At 37.2% G+C, this 22,742-nt stretch overlaps 1 protein-coding gene across 2 annotated transcripts in view; it reads left to right on the top strand.

Moving 5' to 3' along the window:
* ptprfa (protein tyrosine phosphatase receptor type Fa) overlaps positions 1-22,742 on the top strand; it is a 229,810-nt gene that overhangs the window by 58,792 nt on the left and 148,276 nt on the right. For both annotated transcript variants that reach the window (XM_079628592.1, XM_079628591.1), the window contains exon 2: positions 9,835-9,994. In XM_079628592.1, coding sequence (XP_079484718.1) covers positions 9,916-9,994 — 79 coding nt within the window. In that variant the 5' untranslated portion in view covers positions 9,835-9,915. The remainder of the gene's footprint in view (positions 1-9,834; positions 9,995-22,742) is intronic.

Raw genomic sequence — 22,742 nt, 5'->3', positions numbered from 1 at the left:
ACAGCTGTGTTGTAGTTGTGTTTAACTTTTGCCACATGTATTTACCATTTTGCAACACAGTGCAAAATGTGTTTTAGTGAGTAAGAATGTGTTTAGAGTTTTGCAAAAAAAGTGGATGACATTTGCAAACAGTGTCTTAACTACCTGAACTTGTTTAAGGTTTTGCCTACAAAGTGACTGATTCGACAAATGGGGTTAGGCCACTGAGCATTGGGTTCAGAGAATGGATTTTAGTGTTTTAGCAATTCAAAAATACTGTAAAAGCTTCTGAAACACCCTCAGGAACAACGCAGTACAACTACAGTATTGAGACCACAGGTTTGGATCAGTCAAGATCTATCTCTATGTTTTGTGTTATTGATTTTTAAGTGGGTATTGCCTTGTCGTTCCATCTAGAGGTTTTTGTGCTGTGTGTGAATGGCTTGTAAAGAGATGAGTTGTTGAGTTATTGAGAGTTTTTGAGAGTCAGACTGATAGCCGAGTAACAGTGAGCCTTATACAGAGCTGCGTGAATATCTTGATATTTTTGTCAGGACAAATGGAGGACTCAATTGCAAAGACAAACCGTGAGAAAAATTTAGGAATAATTTGAAACAGTTCATGTGACAGGACCAAACAGGAGAGAAGAACCGGTGACACACCCTGACCCGTGACAATTTGTCTACTTTTTGGTGGTACTCCATTTATATCTTTTATATACTTACCCTGAAGTGTCTTAAAAGGGTGCTTTTCTCAGTCAAAGGAATCATCGCTTCAACCAATTAGTTTTAAAGGGATAGTTCACCCCAAAATGTAGGCTTTTATTCACATATAAACATTAATCAGCGAACAGAAACAGAAATTCAAGCGAAGCTGCTTGATGCGTTAGAACAAACCTCTTCTAGAAGCTCAAACGTGATGCGTAACACGAGACTGAACCTCATTGGTTCTTGCTGAAGCTCAAACATGCTGCGTAACACGAGAATGAACCTCATTGGTTCTTGCTGAAGCTCAAACATGCTGCGTAACACGAGAATGAACCTCATTGGTTCTCACACTTAAGTGAACATGCTTGTGCTTCCGTTTACCACAACTGATGTGTGAGTTGATTTAAGTTTGTACTGTATATGTGAATAAAAGACTAAATTAAATCTGTTCATCATATAAAGTGATCGTGTCTCTTCAGAAAATTTGGACTAAACCGCTCAATTCATATGGATTCGTTTTACAATCTCTCTATGAACTTTTTGAAGCATCAAAGTAGTAGTTGTGTAGCTGTCAAGCTCTCAGATTTCATCAAAAAGATCTTCATTAGTGTTCCTAAGATGAACGAAAGTCTTACGGGTTTGGAACGACATGAGGGAGGAGTAATTAATGACAGAATTAATGTCAGTAAATGTCAGTTAATGTCAGTAAAAAATCTAGTTAAAAGTAGTCAAGGCATCTTTTCAACACTGTTTTCATTAAAGAGACAGAATGAACGGATTCACTGTTTATGATTAAAATGACTATATTTAAAATCATGCAGTAAAATCATTTCAAATATATTGTATATCACCCAGCTCTTATACCTGCTCACATTGTGTCTGCCTTTTTTTGTTACCAGACCATTATGATTTTGAAACCTTGTGTTTGGATTTCATATGCATTACTGTGTGTGTTCATGTTAAAAAGTAAAAGGAAACATGAAAGCGCTCTAGGCGCCTTAATTTTCCTCAGTTTTCTCTGTTGAGACAATGAGCCTCCAACTCCTGCCTTTACTCCAATATTTACGGCCTCAGATCCGTTTCCCTCTCCTCAAATTCCTGCCGCAGCACAAATCTCCCTCAGCCGCTCCACAAATCTCCTAACATCGCACGGCACTTGAAAGCCACAAATCTCGCAGGATTGCGTAGCTGCAGGGCGACCGGTGGAGCCGAGTGGTGCACCTGGATGCCAGTGATGAGCTCTATCACTCCACATGAACGAGGATCCCTCTTCCCGTCTGTCTGTGCATGCCGTCAGCCAGAAGATGAAAGTAGACCCTTAAAGACATGCACACCCTTGACATATAGGATAGCTTGATGCCACATACACAACCAGGCATGAGTTTGGACACACTTGACTGAATTTATATTTCTCATCTAAAAAACTTTCTGATCTAAAAATCTCGACTTAAATGTTTGAAATTAGTTTTGAGAGCAAACATAAATTGTACTGATGCATCATTTTCTTGACAAATGTATTAAAATTGTTGTTGTTGTTACTAACAATAATAACAACAACAATGCTAATGCTAATAATAACAATAATAATTGTACCCATGCATAATTTTCGTGACAAATATGCTAAGATGATTATAAAATACTAGTCGTTTATATTTGTTTGTTTTTTTGCACATTTAATGTTTTGCTCTATATTCTTACAAAGGCTACGATAAATTACAGTCATGTTAATGTTATGTTTTAAAAAATATATATATATTATTTTAAACAGTGTATATCTGGAGTGGAAAATAAAAGGACATTTTACCTCAGATTTTGCATGCGTTGGTTTTCACTCGCGGCGAGTTCAGAGATATATCCACCGAGAAGATGAGCAAGGAGAGGGAGTATATCCACAGCCTACACAAAACGTTTCTGTTTTCTTCTATATCATGTCATATAACAATTAAGCTTGCTTTTAGGCTTGGTTATGAGGGACAATACAGTATGCAATTTTATATCGGATTAAAGAAACATTATGAAACATTATGAATGAAACTTGACACTTGAACAGTTGCAATATCAACATAAATAAAGTATAGTTGTCAGTACACGTCAAGCTTTACTTATGATTTTGCCGCCCATCATGTGTATCTTGACATGAGCAATGTACCAACAATACCTGCTGACTAACTTTTATTTGACAAAATCTGTTAATTATAGGCTAACAAGTTTGAACTTATTAGTCATGCGATGAATAAATGTCTACTGAGAAGATGAGCAAAGGCTCAGAAGAGAAGATGAGCAAATGGCTAACATAACGTAAACGTTAAGTGAACGCTTACGTTTAATATACAGTACAGTAATAATGCAAGCACATCACATGTATCTGACCTATTTTAGTGGCATTCGGTATAGGATTTGACTGTTCATAGATTAAATGGTCTATTTCAAATGGATTTGCATACAGACGGTCTTCGGGGGCGGAGGGTTATTGTCGACTAGTCAGTTGCAACATTTCTGTTTAAACGTTGTTGATATTAACATCCCTAGTAAGGAATACGGTGTGTTAACTGGTAGTGTATATCCCGAATGAACACAGATGCCTCATTAGCATTGCTGATGAAAGACGGCCCCCTTCTGAACTAAAGATCCACCAGTTTGGCACTTCTTGTCCTTCATGATATTTGGATGCGCTGTTTGTAATCCCGAGCTGGTGTGTATGACTCACTCTGCGTCTCCTTCCCGTGGGGAGTGGGCGGATAACAGGGGAGATAAGAGAGTGCTGGCCCTCGAGGGTCTCCTCCTTTCCCCTTCACACCCCCAGAGTCTGCTGGGAGAAGATATCATTCCCTCTCAGCTCCCGCATCAGAACCGGAGGAAAAGCAAGAGTTTGCTTCTGTGAACCCTGTGAGCTGCTAATGTTGCTGTAATAATCATCAAAAATGAAGCTCACATTATAACATTTGGGTGGAATTGTATATTTTAATTCGATGGCATTGTCATTGTGACTATGTCATTTCCCCTAATTCTTTAATTTTGTATATGCAATTTTTTACTCAAATTGAAAAATTGTAATCACTATGTGAGGAATTTGGGTTTGCCTTACCTGCAAATAGATACTGGTGATGCTGAGTTAATCTTGGCCAAAATGAGATCTTAAGCAGCGTAATTCACTGGCTTCTGTTGGAAACAGCCTAGAAGTGTGCATATGATGTCTAGTTAGGCAGTTTACTTGGTTTTGGACTGAGCCATTATGCCAAAATCAAAAGTTCTCCAATGTAGTATGTTTGTGAAACATCATTTTGATGTTTGATGTTCCTTTAATTAACCCCTAATTTTGGCAGGCCCACAGCCATTATATATTTAAAACAGTAATATATCCTATACTAAACCTAAACTAATCTTGACAAACTATCATTTGAAAGCTTACAATCTCTAGTTTACATATTTGGTGACTGATTTTCAAAAGAACTTACAGAGGAGCCGTAATTTATCAATTTGCAACAAGAATATTTTCATATCGGCGTGTTCAGACCTTTATTTTGAAATAGTGATGAACATGAAAAATCATGAAAGAATGGTAGAAACCTCAGTTTGTTTTCATGCCAAGAGTTCAAAAGATAGCATCCATTCAATTCTTTTAGAAAAAAAGGTCTGAAAATGTTTTAAATATAAGGAAAAAAATTATAGATTCACCATTTGTGATGTGGCAGCGAGCTATATTGCACATACGTGATCTTCTGTGTTTCTTAGAGGTTGAATTCATTTCAAAATCTGCCAAACTTTTGCCAAACCATCCTATACTTCTGAATAGGTTGTCTACTTCATAAATTGTATGAAAATTGTAAAAAAAATAATGGTTCAGACTCAAACAACATATGGAAATGCAGGCGCCGTTATATGGGCAGTAATGTCAACTAGTGGAGAAGTGTGGTACTGCACCCAAACAAAATCTCACTGAAAGCTGATTTTTTGAGATATCAACCTAAAATTTGAAACACAACTTGTTCCGATTTTTGGATTTGATTTTTTTTTTTTTGCATTTTTAGAGTCCTCCAGGTTTTGAAAATATATATTTTACAAAAAATATGAATAATTACATTTTTAACATTGTACATTTTCATAAACTCAAACTTCTATAACTTTTTTTTCTATAACTTTTTTATTTCACTTCTACAAAATTCTGCCAAATGTCTTCTTTAAAACAAGACCAATCTCACATCTATATTCTAAAGCATTCTTGAATTGCAACCATTTAAGTTCAGAATGTGCATTTTCATGTCTATTAAAAAAAGGGGGGTGCAGCTTTAGTAGTTTTAGTAGTTTGGTAGTTTTTCCGTTTAACATTTAAACTGAGCATGTATTTCTAACAGGCAAATTGCCACCTCAGTTTATTTAAATTTCACAAGAATCTTGACATTTGAATAATAACCCCCATTTTCAGGGCTAAAAATGATATGAATAGATAATAGTGGCAGTCTTTGTAACAATATTGACGTGATTAAATACACAGCATAGCAAACAAGCTCTCTGAACTGCTGCCCTCTTATCGCATTCTCATGATTTTATTTGCTTAATTGAGTATCGGGCAAGAAATGGTCTTTTTAAATGGCAATGCTGTTTAGGAAAGTACATATGCATCAGACTGATGAACTTAAGTGTAGCTCTTTATTAATATTCAAAGAGCATTGATTTTCTAAGTGTATCTGGGATATTAGCGCTGCTCTGGCCCGTGTTGAAGGGGTTTCTGTCAAGGCACAGGAAATGTCTAGCAACCAATTTCTCCTCTGGGATTATGATAGATTATCCATCAATCCGGGAGTAATAAAGCAAGTGCTCTTTGGAGATATTGGACTATCAAACACTCCTGCAAATAAGCAACAACATGTTGGGACTGGAATTACGGCAGATAAGCATGCTGCATTTATGTGCAATTATGTTATACGTATATTATGTTATGCAACCGGCAACATCCCTCCCAAAACACTTTCTTAAAGAACAACGTTGATGATGTAAGGTGATATTTGTGAATATTTTTCTGTAAATCAAATTAAGCAACATTGTGAGTATCATATGTAACATTGCATGCATTTTATTAGGCCATGCATGTCATTAGTAATTGATTTAACAATCCCTCCTTGCCTCACAACTTTAAAGTATGAGTGCATCAAGACAAACATTATAGTGTGTTTTTGTCTCTAAACCTAAATGCCATTTGTGTTGGTAAGTTTGATTAATTTCTGTGATTCAGTTCAAATTAATTGTTTCAATTAGTTCAAAATTCAGTGATTCATTTGGCATCACATATTTTTTGTTAAAATATATGTAGGCCTACTGTATCCGTTATTTTTGTGTATTGTATAGTTAAATATTTTCAATTACTTTTTATTTTTTTGCCATTTGTATTAGATTTTTTAAATATGTCTATATAGTTTTTATAATTTTTTATTTACATTTTAGTTTTTTAGTTCATCAAGTTGTGATGAGAAATGTGATGTCAACATTAGAAATTTTTGTATTTTTTATTTTATTTCTGTTATCATTTATTTTATTTAAATTAAAGAAAAAGCTTTTTATGGTTTTAGTTTTAGTTAATAACCCTGCTGTAGGAACATGTAGTATTTTTAGTTATTTCTTTTTTTTTAAATCAATTAAACATAATTTTTTGGTCACACTTTAAATTGTGGTCCAATTCTCACTATTAATTAACTATGATTTTTGCCTCAATAAACTGCTAGTTACAGCTTATTAATAGTTAGTGGGGTAGTTGTTAAGTTTAGGTATTGGGTATTGATTAAGAGATGTAGAATATAGTCTTGCAGTATAAGACATTAATATGTGATTTATAAGCAAATATGCCAGTAATATGCATGCTTATAAGCAACTAGTTAATTGGAAATAAACAAGTGATAATTGGACCCTAAACTAAAGTGTTAACAATCTTTCATTTTGTTAAAAAAAAGTGTCATGCCTTGAATATTTTTTTTTTTTTTTACTTTTACTATTTTTTATTATATATAGGCTATATCACATTATTTATTCCAATCACGTTCAACTTGTGGATTTAGACCAGAGCGAGGACTTCTCTCCATCCTGACGCTGCGATGCTTTTGAACTCTTCAGTTCCTGTGCAGTCATGTCCTGTCCATATGAGGATTGACTCCTGAGAGAAATGAACTGACCTTTGACCCTTCATTTAAACATGCTTGTCATCATGGAGCGTCTAGCTGGCTGCTTGTATCATTTGTCTTTCAGCAGAAGAGACTGGGGTCTTTAGAAATGCACGCTGCGTTCAGTCCGCGCTTTGTTTTCCCAGCGAGCTCTTCCTGCAGGAATGTTCAGGAGAGCCTGCAGGTTGGGCACGCCGGAGACGCTTGGCTGGCGCAATTGTAGCATCCACTCATAAACCGAGTCTGTGTTTTCTTTGGAAAGGCAGAGACGGTGGGGTGCAGAACGGCGAGCAGTGCTGTAATTACAGCGTGTGCTGAAGCAGAGAGACGTGTGTGTGTGTGTGTGTGTGTGTGTGTGTGTTTGCTGTGTGCATGTCCCTAAATGCTCGCAGTTTAATGCAGTGTCGGTGGGTCTGTCAGCTCAGCGGTTCTGTTCCAGACTCATGATTTCCATAATAAGAGGGAGAAATAGCACGCTCGGAGACGGAGAGACGTTTCCGTCTGCTCAGCCTGCAGGAATGTGGAAGCGCACCTTCAGCTCTCGATCAAACGCTGTTTGAGGGTGGAAGCAGTTTGCCGAGCGCCGGCGGCTCCACACTTTTCCTGCTGTGGTGGTGGAGTAATTAGTGCTGGTCTATGGGCGTCTCTCTCTCTCTCTCTCTCTCTCTCTCTCTCTCTCTCTGGTGTTTCCATGATTGTTTTCTCTGTGGAAGAGTGGGTGTGTTGGATAGCAGATGTCTGCTTTGTGTGACATGATTAATTAGCCCCGGGTCCGGCCAATTACATGATGAGCGCTTCTGGTTAATAAATGAATGCATCATCTTAATCATGAGTGAGTGAGGGTGTGCATGGGGTGGCTTCATTGGAAAGACACACGAGAGCCCTCACCACACAGGTTATTAACACACACACAACCCCCCCTAGACACACACTCACAGCGTGAACCTGGCACAACGCATGTGTCCTCTAAAGGCCAGAGGTGCCTGTGGTCGCTGAAACGCTCTCCCGGGACTCGTTGCGGCTCCAGCTCATTTACTTCTGTTTCAAACCACTTTATTAAATTAACACAGTGACATTATTCATTGTGTGCATGATGTCACTGTGTTAAAAGAGTAGCTCAGCCCAAAATGAAAATGACTCAATCTGTGTTGTCACTGCGGTATCCTAATGGCCATAGCGTAATAAATCATATTTAAGTTGAGTTGTGAATGTGTTCAGTCTGTATTGAATGTTGTGCAGTAAAACACTGTGTACCACCAGTGCTATTTTAGTATTATTTACATACTTGTTTCATTTTAGCTTAAGTTTTAGTTATTTTGTTATGTGATTGTAATTTTTATTATAGTACTTTATAGGGCTGGGTATCGATTCAGATGTTCCAATTCGATTCGATTTCGATTCTAAATTTAATTTAGATTCCCGATTCGACTCAATGAATATAGATTTAATACAAATCCTATATTGATTTATTTTTAAACGGTGAACATCAGTTTACGAGTGGTTAATTAATAAAAAGAAATAGAGCCACAAACCTGTATATTAAACTCTTTTTATTTTAGGTACTCTTGGGTACATTAAAACCCAACTTCAAATGCATACAATGAATAGACAGGATTTTGATGCAAGATGAAAAATTGATGCTGAAAATTAGACGAGTCAGAACAGTCGCATGCCTTGATCAATCAGGATCTGGTTATTTTATGTTTAAGAGAAAACTAACATAAAAGCATTATCTGTAACCTGGAGGCTGCAAGCCTATGAACACTGTAGGAAAACTAATACTGGCTTTTGGGTGATGGGTATAAATAAATCTGGCCTTTGAGAATCGATTTTGAATCGACCACATTTAAAAAATCGATTAATCGAAAAATCTTTTTTTTTGCCCAGCCCTTGTACTTCAGTACTTTCAGTTAGTTAACAAGACAACATATCTAGTTTTTGTTTACGTCTTTTATGTTTAAGGTTTTCATCTAATATTTATTTTATTTTGCTTTATATTTTAGCAAAATAAGTCATGTGTTGTGAATTTGCAGCATGTGTCGAATAATGACAACAAATGTCTTCAATAAGAGTATTCCTTGCAAGTTGCAGACAAAAAACAACAACAATTGACCAGTGTATTCTGATTCATGAAAAAATTACTATTTTGAACTAATTAATTTAGTAATTCTGGAAAATGCAGCACAACCAGAGTAGATTCCAGAGCAAATTACTCTCATGAATCGATTATTTTATGAATAGTTCACAAAACATACAAAAACAAGCGGTAACACTTTATTTTAAGGTGTACATACTGTAGTTATAACAGTGAATTATGCATAATTACAAGTAACTAACCCTAAACCAAACCCTAACACCATAGTAAGTACATGTAGTTTATTAATATTGCTCAGTATGTGACGTATCTAAGTAAGTACAATGTAACTACGTCACCTTAAAATAAAGTGTAACCATACAAACAAACATGAATAACTCCATCAGAGCAGTTATTGAATCAGCATCTCTGAATTCTGAAGTTTTGTCTACAATAAAATGTGTTGATTTTCAGTAAATAAAGACTTAAATCTTCGGCTCTGTTCCTCACAACAACAACATTGAATAACTTTTATAACAAGTACATTTTTAATTTATAAAAATAAATGTATAAATAAATGTATAAAAAAAAAAAAAAATATATATATATATATATATATATATATATATATATATATATATATATATATATATATATATTGAATAACTTTAGGAGACTGACCTTATATTAAACACCTTCCTCTTGGAGTGCTAATGGTGATGTCATGTTTAAAACATTACCATGATGCTTACTGATGTCATTCTCCCATTGCTTTAATGTGATCATGCTGAATTATGGTAATGTGATGTAATGCTCTTGGAATGCTAATGATGAGGTAATCTCTTGGAATGTGGTGATGTCATGTTTGAGGATTTGAATTGCATTGGAACTTTCTGATGTCACTCTCCTTCGTTTTCCCCGTCAGGTCTCACTAAATGCTAGCGTGAGCGTATAGTCATCCAGCGGGAGTTTAGGGAACCCCTGCGGTGAGCGCCATCCTGAAATCATGGTGCCACGTACCCAACAGGCCTTCGCCACATCCCTCATGCTGCTGCTCTGCCTGCTGGTGCCAATCCATGCGGACAGTGAGTATCCCACTTCCAAACACACACATCTCTTTTCCATCCGTTCAAGACTGTTCCCGCGGATCTATGCGTCTCTACATCTGTGATCTTAAACTTGAAGTGTGTAGGAGTGGGAATATCATGCTGTTTACAAAACAAACACAACCTTTATTCCTAAAGTGCCTGTTATTTTACATCACAGTCTCTGCGAAAAAACGCTTGTCAAGTCTTATATTTCTTTCAAACACATTTGGGGAATTCTGGTTAGTTGGATAAGCAAAGCCTGGCAGGAATGAGGCGAGGAAATCACAGGGATTTGAGGAATAGAGTGAATGCAATCACCGTCGTGTTGTTTGTGTAATAACGTACGAGGGAGGATCTTTCAGATTCACATCGATCTTCTCCGTCTCGAGGGATCCGCGCTGGTGTTAATGAACGTGACATGCTTCGCGTCACATTCATGCAGCTTTTTAAAGTGCAAGTTAATAAATGAGAGCATTTTTGTTGAAATTGTTGCTGTCATTATTGAAAGATTTGGGTCCTGAAGCATTAGAGTCCCTGGAGAGAGCATTTTTGTAAAACCAAATAGCTGTGTTTACTCCAGCCTTAGATCAGGTGTTTGTGCAGCAGTATGAGAGTCACTGGCCTTACGTCATGTAGTCCCTGAACCCTGAGGCCAATAAAAACAATAAGAACACCATAGTCTGGTCACTTATTATCGGCGCTGATCTTTATGGTGGCAGTAATACCAGAAGCATTAATCATTTACTTCCCTACCGCTACCATTCCCAAACTAGGACTCACCTTACATGGAATTATAGTCATGTACCTTGAGAAAAATATTTACGTCAACTGTTCTTCTGGAAGGTTAACCGAGTTCAATATACTGTGAAACGAAGTATACTGTGATTATGCTAATGATACATATACTTTCTGTTTTCCAGCAAGGTTTAGTCAGCTGTTGGCTATGGGGCTTTTATTGTTTTGGAATATATATCGTAAATAAACAGCCATTGTGGCCAAGTACATAAAAAAAACTGTTAAATACAGTAAAAATTTGAATATCGTGCAAAAGTTCATTTATTTCAGTAATTCAACTTAAAAGGTGAAACTAATATATTATATTACATGCAAAGTGAGATATTTCAAGCCTTTATTTGTTATAATTTTGATGATTATGGCTTACACGAAAACCTCAAATTCAAAATTAGAATATTGTGAAAAGGTTTTCATAAGCTGTAAGTCATAATCATCAAAATTATAACAAATAAAGGCTTGAAATATCTCACTTTGCATGTAATGAGTCTATATAATATATTAGTTTCACCTTTTAAGTAAAAAAAAAATTCAGTTTCACCTGTATATCAAAATGATATATATATCAAAATAATACAGTAATCCACAGTGGTTTTAACTAAACAAATGTGAGGATTAATGATAGTTTTATTTTTATAATCACCAATATAACAATACACCTTATAGTATAAACAGCAATATTTACCCACACATTTTATTAAAATGTGTTTATATGAAAAATATTAGTGAAGGGACTCCTGTGAACTTTTTTTTTTTGAGTGATTATTCAAGCAAATTGTTCAATTGAGTTTTTAACCAGTTAATTGAAACTGATTTGCAAAGAATCAAACATCAAAACACTGTTGCCACTTCATTTTAAATCAGATGAGCAATTCAAATGTTAACCGAGTCATGGCACGAGAAGCCGAACACCGGTACGTCTTAAAGTTAAAATCATTGTAATGCTCGGTATCATTTTAGACACTTTAGGCACTGTAAAATTCATTGTATCCCCCACCAGTATTCGTGACTCAAGGAAAGCTTTATGGATACAGTGAAGATGTTAAATGAGCGATGTTGAAAGGCCTGTAGATTGGGAGTATGGCAAATGTTCCTGAATTTGCCCTCTGCTCTTCACGCTGATGGAGGCCTGTGCACTCATGCAGGGGTGAGAAAAGCCTTTAGCATGTTTTTCAGCTGAACGCTCCGGTTTTCTCACTCTTCTAATCTCTCTGGCTCTCACAGTCTCTCTCTCCTCTCAGTGTGAAGTCCCTCCATCAGCACCATTGTGATCTGCTCAACAGACTTTTGTTTTGTTTTTCCCCCCTCACACATTTCCTCTGGAGTCTCCTCACAGACTTGCGTAGGACGTAGTCTTGAAGACGTGCAGAGTATAAAATCACCATGTTTTATGTATGAGATCAAATATGGTGCAACTTTAGCATGTGGTTTCAGCAGCGCTGGGACTTATAGAGCGCCTCGTCTTCTGATGAATGCTGTGTTGCAGAGCTGCTATTTCTAAAGCCCGGGACACACCAAGCCGTCGGGCAACATCGGGCTTTTTAGCGCCTAGTTTTTCTGATGTGTTCTGCACCATTGGCTCTAGTCGGACGCCATCAGGCCTTTTTTGGGTCGATTCAGCATGTAGAAGTCTGATTGGCTGGTTAGCTTAGTGAATGAGTATAGCATTAATAGCAAAACTGCGGGCAAAGAAGTCAAAACGGCACAGAAGGCTGTTCTTATTTTACGTCATCTTACCTGAGTGTTTCTGGGTGAATATTTTAATATTAACCGGAGCAGAGTGGAATAAAGAAAGTATCAGCAGGATTGATATTCAAAAATGCTTTGTTTATGTGTGTATCTGCAGCCTGCAGAGTTGGTTTCCCTTTTTGAATGACTAATATAGATGAATATATCTGCAGAAATAGAAATAGACAGTTGTCTCATGCACACGCATGCGCAGAACAGCTGTAGTTCTCTGTGTGTTCAAGTGAAGCTTTTTTGCCCCGGCGTGAACTAGTTTCATCAGCGCTAGTTCTTTGGGGTCGGTTTGTGTGTCTCTACCCTAATATGACATTAACACCGGTGGTTGCTGAGGTAAAGTCCTTGCAAAGAAAATTAACTTTAAGTAACTTTTCAACTACATGTCAACTAACTGTCATTAGAGTATTAGTAGACTGTAGTTGACGGTTAGGTTAGGGTTAGGGTTCGGGTTAGGAGAATAAGTTGACCTGCTCCATTTCTTTGTTTATCCTGATCCCTTTGTCTATCCCTTAAAAAGTGATACATGGACACAGCTTTTCATTGATGTAACTAATAGATAAAAAAGGCTAAATAATTTGCCTGCAGATTGTCAAGCACACTACGCTTTTTGCTGAATGCTAACAAAGAAGTGCTCGCTTGCATCTTTATTGGTTCAAATCCTGCAAGGGATGATTCATGAGCAGACACTTAACCTCAGGTTACTCCAGAGGGATTGAACTTAAAATAAGTGAACAATAAGTCACTTTGGATAAAAGCATCCGTCAGATTAGTAATGAGGAGACCCCGCACCCCCACACCTGAGTCGGGCCTGACCTGAGCTGAGAGACTCGACACAAGCTGAACCGGACACAGATCCGCTTTAGCTGCACAGGTTCAAACAAGATTGATTATTCAAATCAGTTCAGATTCAATTAAGAGAATGAAGGCATTAGTGGCGCTCCAGTGCTAGAGGGGTTAAAAAGGTCTGTGTAACAAGATTTCACTAATTCTATTTAGATGCCAGGCTGTGTGTGTGTCTAAAGAGAGCTTAGGGCTTAGACAACAACCCATTTTTAACTGTCTTCTGTGTATTGGTGTTCGCTTTAATTGACGCAGATGTGAATGGATTTTCTGGATAAATTGTGATGGTCCTCCCATCAGTAGACTCCATCTCCCTCTCACACGCATATTAATTTGGGCGCAACAAATGAAGTCAGATATCGAGATATGAGGGTGAGAATGAAGCTAAAGAAAAATTCAGGCACTTTTGCTTTTGGTCAGTGATGTGATGCTCATTTGTGTGAGGGTGGGATACAAATTTGCCCAGTTCTTTTAAATGCACTCTTTTTATTTATCTTGGATTTATAAGGTTTTGAAAAATGCCATTTTCAAGAAATGTTTTAAATTTAATGACAGGTAAAAGGTAATTACATTTGCTTTTATGTTTTTAACAAACACATTTTTTTCAGGGTAAACAGTTCATGCTGTATATCATGAATTATTAATACATTTTCGGGGAGCTAAACCACATGACATTTCATTAGAAAAAAATATTAGAATAAAATCTAAATCTAATATCTAATAAATAAATCTAAATAAAATATTTATTGTAAATGTCATTATATGTAGTGTATTATAGGCAGTGACTTGAATGAACTGACCTCTTCCCAAGAAGTAGGCCTACATAAACTACTTTATTGATACACCACGTGACAATTTTAAGTCATTGAATAAAATCATTAAAAATGGTTTTGTGATGAATGAATGCAAATATTGCATCTCTAAGAACTTGAAACCTGCATCTTAAACTAAATGTTTAGAAAGATTTAATTTTGTCATCATTTTGTCCATCCTTCTTAGTCATTGAACTGCTTGCGTTTGTGATTTCAGAGCCTTTAAGAGTGCAGAATATACTCTAGAATAGAAAGTAATCCGAGGAGCTTGACTGTGTTGAATGGGAGTTTATTGTATGTTATAATCAGGAAGATAAAGTGACTGTAGACTGAACAGACAGACTGTATCTGTTACGGCACTTGTGGAGCTCGGCTTTTCTGTCTGAATGGATGAGAGTGTTTCTGTCAATAGAAGGATGAGAACATCTACACAAACACAGCTGGAGACACTGACTGAGTCCGTCTTAAAATCCATCAGCAGAAACGTTGCACATCCTGGAGGCCAAAAGCACAACTGTAGGTTGAGAGAGAGAGAGGATAGCTAAGACCTCCTAGAGTTAATGGACTCGTATAAAGTACACAAGATGATCAGTGTGCATTAATACACCACAACAATTATTGCCCTATGGTGTGATTTTGCAGAAGGCTTTATTGAAGATGACACCGCAAACGATGACCGTCGTCTGATAAAGGTGTAATTTTATTGTACGAGTGTTCATGCATTGCTGTAAATTAAATAACTGTAATTATCCCTGTTTACCTTTGAGCTCATTTACAACATACTAGCTGGTAGAGATGTCAAAAGTGCCTGTATGTTCAAACCAAGTCAATTATAAAATTAAAAGTGTTACAACTTCTGCAGTATCAGTAGTACACAGTATACAGACTCGAACAGTAAAGCATCACCGCATACTAAATATAAGCCAGTGATGACAAAAAAATGTTGGTGTTCATTCTGTGGGAATATTATAGACCAGAAAAGGTTTAGGAAAGGAAAGTTTTGCCTTCTGATAATAATTATGTCTATCTAAAATATTGTTATATATGATACTCATATGTAACTTTAATTTGTTATATTATTATATATTATATTCCTATTTAACTTTAAAATACTTTTAGATATTTATATTAAACTTTAAGTATTTATCAAAAAAAAAAATATTTTAAAAAAGCTTCTTAAATGCTTCTTAATACTTATTATTTTTAAAATAGTATTCTTTATTAGTATTTAATTGTGTAAATATTTGTAAAAAATCTAAAAAACCTTTATAGTTAATATAATTTATATAAATATTTAACTTTGTTATATTATTATAAACCTACCCATCACACACACACACACACACACACGCACGCACACACACACACACACACACACACGCACGCACACACACACACACACACACACACACACACACACACACACACACACACACACACACACACACACACGCACACACACACACACACACACACACACACACACACTAACCCGAGCCCTAAACACGAGTCCCCATGAGTGTGTGTAGTCAGTCCCCACCGGGATAGAAAAACAAGCACGCACACACACACACACACACACACACACACACACACACACACTAACCCGAGCCCTAAACACGAGTCCCCATGAGTGTGTGCAGTCAGTCCCCACCGGGATAGAAAAACAAGCACGCACGCACACACACACACACACACACACACTGCATCCTCTGGTGAACATGATTTCATCTTTGTTGATCCTGGAACAACATTCAAATTAACCGATCAGATTTGAAGGACAACATCAGTGTCATTCTCCATTTTCTCTCTGATGTTAGGGATGAGTTATAGGTAGGGATAAGATTAGGACAAAAATTCCAGACAGGACATTTGTTCCAGTATCAATAAAATATGATGATCTAGGAACATATCTTACTTGCCAAAATCATAGTGGCCGCATCTTCTCTACCTGTTCACTGAGCGCACACACACTGACACAGACAGTTGAAAGACACACACACATGTAAGAGATTGACTGAGTATATTTATAAGAGCAGATAACTATATTTGTGTTATATTATATGACAGAGCATGAGGAGTTGCAGAGAATTTTCCACAGGCTCATTTGGATTTTTCCTTTCTGTCCAGATCTTGCGGTGCGTGAATGCACACTGATCATCTTGTGTACTTTACCAGCACTAGATAAACCTGAAAATGAAGGTAACCAAAGAGACACTGTAAACGCAGAGACTGTTTCCAGGATATGAGCCTGTGTGAACTTGACTTCATACAGTACATCCAGTGAAATTCACCTAAACACCAGATAATTAAATGACAATGAGCAAGAAGGACATTTACAGCAGATACAGATACAGATATAATGCTGTGAAATTCATTTTTAAGTAACTTAAGTGTCCATATAAGTTTGAGAGAGCACTGTACAGTGATGTGTACATTTTAAAATAGTATGTGAGACTGTTGCAGTATGCAGTGACACGTGCATCATGTGAGGTCCCGTGTTGCATGTTTAATTCACTGAATGTCATTTCGGTCATCTCAGAAATAAATATTTTTGTTGCCATTCGTATTCCAATTTTGTGTAAAACATCTTAACTTTTGAAGCTCAATTCTTGCATTTGGTTCCATGCTTTCGGCCAACCTGTGCATACATAAGCAAATATTGTGCACAATATCTTCTAGAAGTTACATACTTCATGTCTACTAGGAGTAGTATGGTAGTATGCAATTACAAATGTTACAAAAAGCATAGATGATCTGTTACCAGAGAGTCTGTTTCATGAACATTTTAGTCCATTTTATGAGCTTTTTGCTCTCCACATTGTTAATATTAAAGAGAAAACTGAATAGTGCAACATTATGGGAGAGTATCTTCCTTTCAACAGCCATTTTAAAAATAGTGTGCCCCTCTATACTGGTGAAACCTTTGCGCCCGTGTCTTTGTGTTTGTGTGAGTGATTCCTCTCGATGCATGACTGATCCGGTGTTGCTGCACCGTTAATGAGAGCTTTTCAATCCAAAAGCAGTGACTTTTGTTTGAAACTTTTGTCATTTGTCTCCACTCACACAGCATTTGACTATCTGGCTGTCTGCCTAGATGCCATTAAACCCTGGTTATCTGAGCCCAAATGAGAGAAAGGTCCTGTAGGACAAGAGCAGGGTGTTGAATGACAATGACACTGCTGCAGTGATTGACTGTGTGTGTGTGTGTGTGTGTGTGTGTGTGTGTGTGTGTGTGTGTGTGTGTGTGTGTGTGTGTGTGTGTGTGTGTGTGTGTGTGTGTGTGTGTGTGTGTGTGTGTTCCATCATGACATTTAGTATACTGCTACTAGCAGTGTTTACAGCACTGTAACCTAAATCACATTCAATGGCCAGACATAGACTTCTCCACATTCAGCATTGCAGTTTTTTGAAGCAAGTGTATGGTTATAGTGTCTTTAAATCAAGTATTAATTGAATTTGCATAATTAGTGGTGTTTGTGACTCTTGTCTTTTCCGCTAATAATCACATAGCAACCATCCAAAATACTGTTGCATCTGGTGTATATATGATGGTTTGTCACAATACAATCTGACATCGGTTCTCTTAGCCAGAGAAACAATATTTGCCGATAACTGAAAACATTCCACTATTTGATAAAGATTTGACTCAGGGGCATGTAATCAATAATTTCAATACAGCAATATTACTTGCCTGTCTTACCAGTTACATTTTTATTAACTCACAAACGCAACCAAAATATAACATGAGCATTTAATTGAACTCTCTGCAATTTGCAAATCCTGTTTCCCAGTTGACAACAGTCAAGAAGTCTTCTGTGCTCTCTAAAATGTGCAAATCTAGTATTCCCATTAGGACATACACAACAAAATGAGGTTAAAACTAAATTCAGTGAGAATTTGACATCTTATAACAGTCGAACAAGTATTTAGTGTATCCTATAGAGAATCTAAAATAAGCTAATATACAGTAAAAAAAAATTTAAAATAATAATCATATCGACTGATTTGCCGATATGGTTCTGTGTGTTGAAAAGCAGGAGGTTTATTTTGACGGCCTGAGCACATAACACTGCCATTCTCCATCTTCTTTATTTATGGTCTCTGTTTAACAGTTCTGTAATTAAACGTTATTATTTAAAAAAATAAATAATACTTACCAGATTACGCACAAACTTACCAGATTACTGAGTCCCCTGTTGGTTACTTTTTCATATTTTTTAACAATTTCTTTATTTGTGAAAAATACTGTAATATGATTACAGAATCAAGAAGTTATCATCTAAAGTTTAGTAATATATTATCAACTAGTTACTAGTTACCCTGCTCTCTAAGATAACGTCATCGGCCATCCAAAAATCAATATCGGTAATATCGATGTATCATCATCATTATACCCCTACTAGCAAACACTATACAGTTGCATCGTGGTCTCAACGATTGCTGGGGCAAGCCTCATTTATATGTGATAAAAGAGCACAGAAAATGTAAAAATCTAGTTTCTGTGATGTTCACTCAGAAAGGTTTTCTCTATCTTTTGGTGAACACACAAAGATGTTTTATCCCAAATTCGCATGTGAAAAAGCATGTGAAGCGTGGTTAAAAGCTCTCATGGGATGAGGACGCACATCTAAGAGGGAACCCGCTTTGATTTAGTCATCATTCATTTAGTCTCTGTAAAATAAAGAAATTGAAACAGAAAAAATCTTCGGGATTTGGTTCCTTTGAGACGGTGATGTGTACTCTATTATATGAACATGTGTGACAAACTTAATAGTGCCCATATTATGGTTTTTTCGAATATTCTCTTTCATGCAGTATGCAATATTGCTGTTTGTGGATGTAAACGTTCTGCAAAGTTGTAAATGCATGATAAATAATGTTATTGTCTCCAAAAAGAAAGAATCAACTCTAAACCACCTAAACGACTCTGAATAAAGCTCTGCTGAAAACGCCTAGCTGTGGGCGCTTGAGAGAGTTTTGGCAGCACAACGTTTCTTACAGTTGAGACTCTTTGCTTGCTATGATACTGAATATCCGCGGATGTGTTACTAGTATCTTTCACTGATAGTTTGTTTCTGTGTCGTTTATAAAAATGTTGATACAATGTCAATGTAAAGTATTTGCTCTGGCTCTTGTTTTAAATTATTTAGTTCCGCTTGTTGTTGTCGTCTGTTGACGTTGTACAAGTAGAATGTGGCGGTCGGTCGGTGTGGTGTTAGTCCCGCCCCTCCTCCACTGTGATTGGACGGCTGGGTAAAAAGTGACAGTGATGAGCGCTGCGTTTTACTCAAAGCTGTACATTCTTCAACTCTCAGCGACCGGTAAAAAATGCAGAGCGCTCAGCGATTCAGCGTGAAATAGCATCTCGTAACTCTCCTGCCGTTTTAAAAACGCAGCGCTCCAATTGAAAATTTTAAAAATACACCAGCCGAGTGATAAAATGCTTTGGTGGACACAGGGTCTTACTGTGTGTAAAAAGCCTCCGGATGGAGCTGAAGTTCAGTAATGGTAACGGGCGTTTTGTTTCCGACATGCGCTGTGAGCGGATGACCAATCACAACAGACTGGGCCATCTGGCCAATCAGAGCAGAGTAGCTCTCGGAAAAGAGGGATTTAGAGAGACGGATTCATCCATCGAGTCGTTTGAGAATCATTGAAAAATGTGGTGATGTGCAATCAATGTATATTATGATAAAATGAAAGTGTTTTTTGACCTTGGATGCATGTAAACCTGTTGTAGGAGACTCTGAAACAACATTAGGAACCTTTAAAATAGCATAATAGGGGTGCTTAAAATCCACATATAGCAAACTTTCCCCAAATGTATAGTTACTGAAATCAGACTACCATGACCCAATTGTTCAGTTTCTTTTATATAACTCCTGCTGCCTTAAAAGGCAATTAAATTGTCATCAGAAAGCTAATTTTCTGATTCATACTTCTCAGAGCGATGAACGAGTTTATAAGTCGTGCCAGAGTCTCAAACGTGAGACCGTGTGCTGATTGCGGCCGTACGATCACTTTCAGAGTTTCTCTGCTCATGTAGGCGTTTCACTCACCGCTTATTGAACGATCTTTACAATGATCGCACAAGACCACCCCCGCTAACTCTCCTCAGAGAGAGAGAGAGAGAGAGAGAGAGAGAGAGAGAGAGAGAGAGAGAGAGAGAATTGGTCATGGTGTTGATAATGGGGGCACCATTCTGCCTCTCTATTGCTATTTAGACAGAGCCATTACTGTAATGCACCACCCAATGGGGAATAAAAGAGAAGCAATTTCTCTTTCTTTATCTCACTCTCCTCTCTTCTCCTGAATAATAAAAAGCCAGGCATTCAGGCTGGAGTCTCACTAACTCGGTTTGAGAGGTTAGTGTCCTTCTCACCTTACTACCACCAACAGAATATTCAAACCACTTTCAAATTAAGAGGTCACATTATAAGGCTTGTGTCTAAACACTGGAGTTCACTGTAAAGATCGGCTCGTTCAGGGCAAAAGCTCAACACAAAATCAAAATGGACCCGGGTTGCTTTTTTAATGCATGTTCCTAAATGTATTTTTCAAACTTGTAAATAAAACAAACATTATTGGAGTATGTTTTACAAAAAAATATTAGTTCAGTCTTTCTGCTTTAAAATTTCACGCTTTAAATAGATGTTTTGCGCCATTTCTTTGTAATTATTTGTACATTTTACTTGCAATTTCTAAGTGAAAATTGTTAATCCTATTATACTGAAAGATTTATCCATGCACTTTTTTAGAAAATAACCTGTTTAGTGCAAGCTGTGATCACTGAATGCAACTAGCATGCAAACACAGGAGTTTATGTTGACTTTTTTTCTTGATATTAAACAGGTTTTAGCATTAAAAAGAGTTCAGTCTGTACAGACATGGTGTCTATTTCTCTTGTGCATCTGCAGCACAGATATTGAGCATATTAACACGTACTCTGATCAAACTCTTTTCCGCAGACATGGAGAGATGGTAACTGGAGGTAAGCCGTGCATCCATAATTAATGAGAATAAATGGCTGGGCTGTTGTGTCTCGATCGATGTTGAGATGCTTGATGCTTAGGGGCCGAGGGCAGGAGGCTGACTTCCTGGATGCTGTCAGTTTATTTCACTTCATGCTGGTTCCATACGGGCAGTTCTGTGAGGGAGGTGACGTGCTTATTGGCATTATGCTGTGTAAGAGGGGAATTTATCTGACTCTTGGTCTGCTGTTATTGTGTATTTTGTGTTTCGCCTCCCTGTCAGATCTTTTGAGCCGTCAGATGGAGAAATTGCAGCTTAAATTAGCACCTAATATTCGCTTTGTGCACAAAATGGCGACCGTTGACGTTCGAACCCTGAGTGTGCGGGCCAGTACTTCCGGTGATCTGACAGCGAGAGCAAGAGAAAACCAGCCCGATCTCATCCCTAGGCGTCATCATACTGACGCTTTGACAAATCGTCTACATCCAACGGACATGGCACCCTTTAGCCTCAATATGAGACGCAGATAGAAATGGGCCAGAAGGCGCCTCCTAGCGGTCTAACCCTAACACTACCCCAGACCTAAACCTAACCATAACTGTGCGTGTCATATTGACGCTAAAGGGTGCCATGTGCGTTGGATGTAGACGATTTGTCACAAGTGTCAGTATATGACGCCCTAGGATGAGAATGCGTTGGAGAAAACATCGACCGAGTTCCATTACTAGAGAGAGAATTTTTCACAATGAGTGTTTTTAGGATTCAAGAGAGGCGACTTGCCTTTCGGAGGGTGACAGCCTCAGCACTTCATTGTTGTGTGCCGTTATATACCGTTTCGTCACGTTACAACAAAGTCAGCTTTCATGCATTCCCCGCTGAAGCTGCGGTACGGCTGAGTGGATGCAGAAGATCCAGGGAAATGACTTCAACCTGACCAAATTTTTAAATGCATATAATCTTCTGTGTATTTCACCTGTGAGTTTCTATGCTTTCTATTACTGCATTTATTTTGTGCAAGTGAGATGAGTAAAGAGCATCCGTTTCATAAATCATTATCTGTCTGGTGTTTATAAGCAGCGCATCCAGTATTTTACTACGTGTAAAATATACACAAAATAATAGTAAATTTTTGTGGTAACGTTACCTACAGTTAAAAATGTAAATGTAAAATATATGATAATATTGATTGAGTAAGTGAAAATATATACGCAGAATTGAGAAAATTGTATTTATGGAGATAACTTGTAGCCTATCACAGGGCAAACGTGTGAATGTTCACGGGGTATTTTATTTAACAACTCTAATCGTAGTTGTAACTATATTTACAGTTGGCATAATTGTTGCGTATGCAGCAAGAGTCCAATACAATCTTCTGTTCGTGAACAGTTGTATTTCATTCATTAATCTGACTGTGCATCCGTGCATTTAATTGCCATTGGCTCGTGTGATAGTAATATGGATCTTGGTAGTATTTTAAGTTATATAATTTATTCTATAAACAACTATAAAAGGTCATTTTCGGCTTTCTCCGGCTCCCTGCACCGGGCATAATGTGAAACCGGAAGTGTCTAACCGCACACTCG

Source organism: Phoxinus phoxinus (assembly GCF_949152265.1).
Source record: "Phoxinus phoxinus genome assembly, chromosome: 11".
NCBI lineage: Eukaryota > Metazoa > Chordata > Actinopteri > Cypriniformes > Leuciscidae > Phoxinus > Phoxinus phoxinus.
Note: the sequence above shows the minus strand (reverse complement) of the source record. Positions and strands in the feature narration are given on the sequence as shown.